At 60.7% G+C, this 7,737-nt stretch overlaps 1 protein-coding gene across 1 annotated transcript in view; it reads left to right on the forward strand.

Moving 5' to 3' along the window:
• Positions 1–7,717, forward strand: part of LOC117286911 (obscurin-like) — a 9,348-nt gene extending 1,631 nt beyond the window's left edge. The window contains exons 3-13 of the mRNA XM_033766060.1: positions 26–341; positions 953–1,222; positions 1,515–1,775; positions 2,044–2,352; positions 2,482–2,748; positions 3,126–3,401; positions 3,660–3,935; positions 5,463–5,738; positions 6,114–6,389; positions 7,331–7,606; positions 7,686–7,717. Of these exons, the coding sequence (XP_033621951.1) occupies positions 26–341; positions 953–1,222; positions 1,515–1,775; positions 2,044–2,352; positions 2,482–2,748; positions 3,126–3,401; positions 3,660–3,935; positions 5,463–5,738; positions 6,114–6,389; positions 7,331–7,606; positions 7,686–7,717 (2,835 nt within the window). The remainder of the gene's footprint in view (positions 1–25; positions 342–952; positions 1,223–1,514; positions 1,776–2,043; positions 2,353–2,481; positions 2,749–3,125; positions 3,402–3,659; positions 3,936–5,462; positions 5,739–6,113; positions 6,390–7,330; positions 7,607–7,685) is intronic.
• The last annotated feature ends 20 nt before the right edge of the window (positions 7,718–7,737 follow it).

Raw genomic sequence — 7,737 nt, forward strand, 5'->3', positions numbered from 1 at the left:
TGCCGCGCTGCTCGAGCACCTGCAGCGCCGCCGAGAGGCCATGCGCACAGAGGGAGCCCCGGCATCACCACCTGGCGCGGGCACGCGCACCTGCACGGTGACCGAGGGCAAGCACGCGCGTCTCAGCTGCTTCGTGACAGGCGAGCCCAAGCCTGACATCGTGTGGAAGAAGGATGGGCAGCCAGTGGCCGAGGGCCGGCGACACGTGGTGTATGAGGATGCGCAGGAGAACTTCGTGCTGAAGATCCTATTCTGCAAGCAGGCAGACCGCGGGCTGTACACGTGCACGGCATCCAACCTCGTGGGCCAGACCTACAGCTCCGTGCTGGTCGTCGTGCGAGGTGAGCCCGCGGCCTGCGTCTACACCCTTCTGGCCCAAGCCAGAGCTCTGGGCTCCCACTAGTGAGTGCTGGGTAGCGGAATTGGATGGCTCTTGCTTTCTCAAATCCCGGTCTGCAAAAGCTGTAGCTGATGACTGCAGTCTCTCCTATCTCCGTAGGAGTGTGCTCCTTACCACACTGACCCCCCCACTGCCCCTCGTGACCCCGCTTGTCCCTCCAGGCCCCTATCCTTTCCCCGAGACCCATGCCCTCTTGGCCTGGCCCTGGTCACGCCTGGCCTTGGGTACCAGCCTCCTATCGCGGTCCCCAGCCCCCCACAGAGCCCGCTGTTGGGGGTTGTCCCTGCCCTCCCCCTGTTTATCCACAGAGCCAGCCGGGCCAAATATTCCAGCCCCCCAACCCCGCTCTGGGGTTCCCTTTTTGGGGCATCCCCACCCTCCCACAGTTTCTCTCAGAGCTCGCTGTGCCTGTTTGGGTGTCCCCGCCCTGCTCCGGGATCACCCCCACTCCGTCCCCATTCCCCACAGAGCCTACTGTACCTGTTCCGACCCCCCGCCGCCCCCGCTCTGGGGTCCACGTTCTCACCCTTACCCGGTTCCCGTTTCCCGCAGAGCCCTCTGTGCCCTTCCCGCGGAGGCTGCGCGATCTGGAGGTGCTCGAAAAGGACTCGGCCACGTTTGAGTGCGAGGTTCCGCTGCCCAGTACGCAGGCCGCGTGGTTCAAAGAGGAGAAGCGGCTGTGGGAAAGCGCCAAGTATGGCATTGAGGAGGCCGGCACGGAGCGCAGGCTGACGGTGCGCGATGTCTCAGCCGACGACGACGCTGTGTACATCTGCGAGACAGCAGAGGGCAGCCGCACTGTGGCTGAGCTGGCAGTGCAAGGCAGGCGGTGGGACCGGGAGGCTGGGAGATGGGGAGGGCTAGAGCAGGGGGTGAGGGTTGGGGAGATTGGGCAGGAGACCGGGTTAGGAGAGGGGTTAGGGAGGGACAGACTGGGTGGTTTGGGCGGTCAAGGGTGGGGGCAGGAGGAGGCAAGGAGGAGGCGCAAATGCCCAGGTGGTCAGGGAGGGGCAGAGGAGAGTGGGTGGAGTGGAGGAGGATAAGCCAGGGGTGGCCCCACTGGGCAGACAGCTGCCAAGGTCCTGGCTGAGCACCTCCACCCTTCCTTCCTCAGGGAACCTGACCCGTAAGCTGCCCCGGAAGACGGTGGTTCGCATCGGGGACACAGCTGTCTTTTGTGTGGAGCTGGCTGTGCCCGAGGGCCCGGTGCGCTGGATGCGGAACCAGGAGGAGGTGGTGGCTGGTGGCCGCGTGGCCATCAGTGCAGAGGGCTCATGCCACACACTGACCATCTTCCAGTGCAGCCTGGAGGACGAGGGTCAGGTGGCCTTTGTGGCTGGTGACTCCCGCACGTCCACCCAGTTCTGTGTGTCCGGTAAGGGCTGGCCAGGGTCTCCAGTGGCTTCCCTTACCTTTCCTTGGCTGCCTTGGTGTCCTGGATGTGGCCCTGGGACTGTCCTTGGCCAGCTGTTGCAGGGAGACCTTCGTTCTGGGCCATTTTGCTGCAGACAGACTGCTGCAGGTGTGGACTGGGCCTGGGAGCTTGCAGCGTTCCTGAGGGTTCGGGGTGTTCTTCCTGGGCTACTCCAGACCTGGGGCTCTGGGCGGGGCCTCCAAGGTGACCTCAGCCTCTCCTGTCCCAGCCCCCAGGAGACCACCCCTGTGCCCCCCCACGGACCCTGTGGTGAAAACCAGGACAGAGAGCTCAGTGACCCTCTGCTGGACTCCTCCACCCCGTGGGGACCGCCCTGTCACCATCGATGGCTACCTTGTGGAGAGAAGGCGGCTGGGCACCCACACTTGGAGCCGGTGCCACGAGGCCGAGTGGGTGGCCATGCCCGAGCTCACTGTCACTGGGGTGGCTGGGGAGGGTGACTTCCAGTTCCGAGTGTCAGCAGTCAACAGCTTTGGCCAGGGTCCCTGCCTGGAGTTCCCGGGAACCGTGCACCTGGGTAAGCAGATTTCTTCTCTGTGTAGGGGTGGTGTCGGGACTGGGCCCTGGACCTCTGTGTGACCTGAGAGGCTTGCAGCTTGGCTGCAGTGTGTCACACCCTCACTTGCCTAACGTGGCTCCCCCGCAGCCCCCCAGCTGGCTGTGAAGACGCCCCTGCAGGCCGTGGAAGCAGTGGAGGGTGGTGAGGTCACCTTCTCTGTGGACCTCACACTGGCCTCTGCTGGAGAGTGGTTCCTGAACGGGGAGCCTCTGAAGGCCAGCAGCATGTTCCTGATCAGTCGGGACCGCACCTGGCACAGGCTTACCATCCGTGGGGTGTCGCCCAGTCTGCACGGTGCACAGCTCAAATTCGTGGCCGATGGCATCGAGAGCAGCATCCGGGTGGCTGTCCGAGGTGGGGACGTGGAGCCACTTCCCCTGGGTTGGGGACAGCATGGGATGGGCTGGCAAGGGTGTGAATGAGGGAAGCAGCCCTGTTCCTCCTCTCCGTGTTCCTTCCACATTCTCTCGTTCCTGTATCTTGTCTCTTTCTTGCCTCTGTGCCTCCCTCCCCCTGGCTCTTCTTCCGTCTTCGTTCTCACTCCCCCCTTTCCTGTAACCATTTCTCCATCTCTCTTTGGCCTCTCCCTGTGCGTTTACCTGTTCCTGCGGGGCCCCTCCTTCCCTTCTTCCGCTCCACTCTGAGTCTCTCTCCTTGTCTTCTCTATTGCTTGTGGCTCCTCTGTCCCCTGACCTGTGGTCTCTCTGTCCTTGCCTGCATCCATTTCCCAGGGCTGACTGCCAACAAGCCGTTGCCACCACCACCCGCCCAGGAGGTGCTGGCTCGGCTGCACGAGGAGGCACAGCTGTTGGCTGAGCTGTCGGACCAGGCAGCGGCTGTGACATGGTTGAAGGATGGCCATGCGCTGTTTCCCGGCCCCAAGTACGAGGTGCAGGCATTGGCCGGGAGGCAGGTGCTGCTGGTGCGAGACGTGTTGCGGGAGGATGCTGGCATCTATGAGTGTGTAGGCAATGGGAGCCGCATGGCCTACCAGCTATCCGTGCAGGGTGAGGGCTGGGTGCACATCCCCTGGGACCCCATAGTATTGCTGGCTCTGAACCCAGCTCTGGGCAGGCTCTGGGAGTCAGGGAGAGTGGTGGGTGAGGGCTCTGCAGGAGAGGAGCTCCTGCGGTGTGGCCACAGGGCAGGGGAAGAGGGGTCCTGCAGCCTCCGTCTGGGTTGGTCAGTGACCGGGTGGCCCCTGGGCCTGGCATCTTCAGCCTGTGGCCTCAGGGGGTCTCTGACAGGCTGTCTGTGCCCTGCAGGCCTCACATCCTTCCTGCACAAGGACACAGCCGGTGGCCGTGTGGATGTGGTGGCTGGGGACCCGATGCAGCTCGAGTGTGAGACCTCAGAGGCCCATGTCCACGTGTGCTGGTACAAGGATGGCAAGGAGCTGAGCCGCTCGTGCCAGCGCTTCTCACAGCAGGACATAGGCACGCGGCATCGGCTGGTGGCATCCTCCATTGCCAAGCAGGACGAGGGCACCTACTCCTGCCGTGTGGGTGAGGACTCCGTGGAATTCCAGCTGCGGGTCTCTGGTGAGAGCATTCACGTGTGTATATGTGTGTGGGCTTTTAATGTGTATGTGATGGAGAGCAGGTCTGGATGCATCTAGCGTAGCGTGACCAGCACTTTGGACCCTTTTACTTAGGAATGTTTCTTTTTTGGTTATGGAAATGTATAGGAATAACATTCATGAGCTAAATGAAAGATACCTTGTGTATTTAAATAACTAATTTATTATAGCGAAAGACACACTGCCTTCAACTCTCTCAAAACACTCCCTTCCATTTGAGCGCTCATCCATTCTTGCCACCTTCTGAAGCAACTTTGGAGTCTTCTTTCTTGAGTATCTTCAGTTTGGCTGTCCTGGCTGCCTGTGTCCTGAATCAATTAAAAATGTTTACCTTTCATCGTCATTTTGACTTTGGCAAAGGGTCAGAAGTCACAAGGTACCAGATCTGGTGAACACCACAGGTGAGGGCCTCGTTGTGTTTTTAGGAGCTGCCTTTCCATTGGACAGCACTTGGCAGCAGTGTTGACTTTCTCATCATACCTTGTGAAGGCTCAGGAGAGAGACTTCAGTAGAGAGCAGCTTCAGACGGTGGCGAGGATGAGGGGATGAGTGTTTGAAGTGAGGGGAGGAGTTAGAGAGGACTCATGGCAGTGTATCTTTTAAAATTTGAACGTTCACTGTGTTTTTCTGTCATCCAAGTAGACTGATGAAAGGTCCAAATGGTGAAAAGAAAGGAAGTTAGGAACAGTGGTTGTAAACTTGGGTTTCTCTCAGCTTTGGGAGACATTTTCCCTTTTTCCCTGACTTGATCACCCTGTGTTGAGTCAGCCCTGGCTGTGGCATGGTCCAGGAAACCCACTTGTTTATTGTGTTTGCAGGCTGCACTTAGGGCAAGGAGGTTCTGTTAAAAAATGATTCTGAAGCCCCCCTTTTTTTTCCTTTTAAAAATGAGGACACTGAGGCTGATAGGAGCCCGCTGTTTGAAGTGTCCTCGGCAGCCAAGGCTTAAGTCTGGCAGTGACCTGGGGAGCTTCCAGGGCCAGACATGGTGTGGGGTGGAGGAACAGAGCCTGGGGTGTCTCCTGGCTGTGGGCATACCTCAGGCCATGCTGGCCCCAAGGGCATTGTCCTGAGGACAGAGCAGCCCCTTTCTCTGAGACCTGAGCATGGACAGGAGGGGATGTGCAAGACTTCTGCATAGGAGCACATGCCTTCCCCACAGGAAGATGGCTTGCTGTCCTGAAAGAGGAGACACACTGTGTGTGGCAAACTGGGGAGCCACTGTGGCCCTGGCTTGGCCATTTAGTGGAAAGTGTGCCCCAACCTGGGAGGAGGTGGGGACAGGTAAGAGCATTCAGAGCCTGCTGCTGGCATCCTAGTGATGCCTCAAGCCTGCCCGCGGCCCGCTGCATACAGGGTGCACACCAGGGATGGCTCAGGCAGGAGGAGCTTCTCCTCTGGGGACCTCAGGGACAGCCACCCTGACAAAGCAGAATGAGGGAGCTCTGATGGGTGGGCTTGTGACCCCCTGATCCTCATCTGTCTCCAGAGTACAAGGTGGTGTTTGCAGAGGAGCAGCCAGCATGCAGTGAGGTGCAGGCTGAGGTGGGGACCAGCACCACACTGAGCTGTAAGGTGGCCCAGGCAAAGACGGAGGTGACGTGGTACAAGAACGGGAAGAAGCTGGAAGCGAGCTCCAGGGCGCACGTGGAGGCCACGGGCTGCAAGCGGCAGCTGGTGGTGCTGCAAGCAGGCGAGGCTGACGCCGGGGAGTACAGCTGTGAGGCCGGGGGCCAGAAGGTCTCCTTCCGCCTATGTGTCACAGGTGGGTCCCTTGGTGGTGGGGCCGACACCCGTGTAGGTGACAGAGTCACTGCATTTGTACCCTGGTGCCCCTCGCCCAGCTGCAACACTCTTGTTGCATGACTGGTGTTGAGCAGTCAGTATTACTTGCACATGATGAAAAGCACGTGGCTGCTGTGCCAGAGCCCTGGTGCCTGCACACCTCCCGGGACAGGAGGGTGGCCTGGTGGGTATAGAGTCCAGGCATATGGCAGGCAGCGTCTGCAGACTGACCCCCTGTCCTGCCCATGCCCGTGTTTCCTGTCACCCTCCAGCTCCATCTGGGCCCAGCCGAACCTGACACTGGGGTTTCTATGTTCTGAGCTCTCTGACATGTGTCCCTCCTGTCTACTGCCAGAGCCTAAGGCCGTGTTCACCAAGGAGCAGCCGGCACGCAGCGAGGTGCAGGCCGAGGCGGGGACCAGCACCACGCTGAGCTGCGAGGTGGCCCAGGCAAAGACGGAGGTGACGTGGTACAAGGACGGGAAGAAGCTGGGTGTGAGCTCCAGGATGCGTGTGGAGGCCAAGGGCTGCAGGCGGCAGCTGGTGGTGCAGCAGGCGGGCGAGGCCGACGCTGGGGAGTACAGCTGCGAGGCTGGGGGCCGGAAAGTCTCCTTCCACCTGGATATCGTAGGTGGGTACTCGAGGGCTGAATGCAAGGGACCCTGGTGGCAGGTGGATGCTTCCTAGTACGTGTGGGCAGTGGAATACTGGCAGCCCATGTGTTCTGCTGCTCCCTGGACCTCAGCGCTGTGTTCGCACTCTGCCCAGTGTCACCTGTGTCACCTCATCGACCAAAGCAGGCATGGGTTGAGCCAAGCGTGTGTGCGGGAGATGCTCGCCGGGGCCATGGTGCCCTTGCTGACCAGCAGAGTGCACTGGGGTCTGCCTGAGTTGGGTCTCCTGTGGGTCACGGAGGATGTGACCTGTCTGTTCAGCCCTACTCACTGGGCCCAGGCCGATCCCCATGGTTCATGTGGCCATCCTGGGCTGGGGTGGGGCCTGTGCTCCGCCACGGCCTGCCTGGTGGTCCTGCTTGGCTCTATCTGGATCTGTTGTCCACACAGGTGCCCAGCTGTCTGTTAGTCTCTTCCTTCCTCCCCTCCATGGCCCTCAGCTGCAAGCTGCCCTGGTCCTAGGGCAGATGTCCCTCCTCACTCCACTTCTTCCTGCTCACGGCCCCTGTGGGGTGGAAGAGCACTGGAAGCCATTGTGGGCCTGGGTCCTTGGGGCACGGAGGCCGGGAAGGTCAGGGTTCCATCCCTCAGGAGGAGACAGTGCTATCCTTTTGGCCGCCCCTGGCTATGACGGCTTTGCAGGCTATGGCAGACTCTAGCAGCACAGGTCGCGGTGGATCTGGATGTGCCAAGGGCTGGCAAGGGGCAGCTGCCCATGGCCACCGCACTCAAAGCCCGGGGGACCTTGGCCTGGAACACACAGGGTCTGGGCTCCTGTGTTGTGCTCTGTTAACCGCAGCCTTCTCCATGGCCTGGGACAGACATGGTTTAGCTCTGTGCTCTAGAGGGGCTAGTTTGGTCTGCAGTGACTGACCCTGTGTCACCCGTCTGTTCCCAGAGCCCAAGGTGGTGTTCATCAAGGAGCAGCCTGTACTCAGTGAGGTACAGGCTGAGGCGGGGACCAGCGCCATGCTGAGCTGTGAGGTGGCCCAGGCAAAGACGGAGGTGACGTGGTACAAGGACGGGAAGAAGCTGGAAGCGAGCTCCAGGGTGCGCGTGGAGGCCCCGGGCTGCAGGCGGCAGCTGGTGGTGCTGCAAGCGGGCGAGGCTGACGCCGGGGAGTACAGCTGTGAGGCCGGGGGCCAGAAGGTCTCCTTCCGCCTATGTGTCACAGGTGAGTCCCTTGGTGGTGGGGCCGACACCCGTGTAGGTGACAGAGTCACTGCATTTGCACCCTGGTGCCCCTCGCCCAGCTGCAACACTCTTGTTGCATGACTGGTGTTGAGCAGTCAGTAGCTGGCACAT

This window comes from Fukomys damarensis, unplaced genomic scaffold, assembly GCF_012274545.1.
Source record: "Fukomys damarensis isolate Sample0158 unplaced genomic scaffold, DMR_v1.0_HiC HiC_scaffold_3, whole genome shotgun sequence".
Classification (NCBI taxonomy): Eukaryota; Metazoa; Chordata; class Mammalia; order Rodentia; family Bathyergidae; genus Fukomys; species Fukomys damarensis.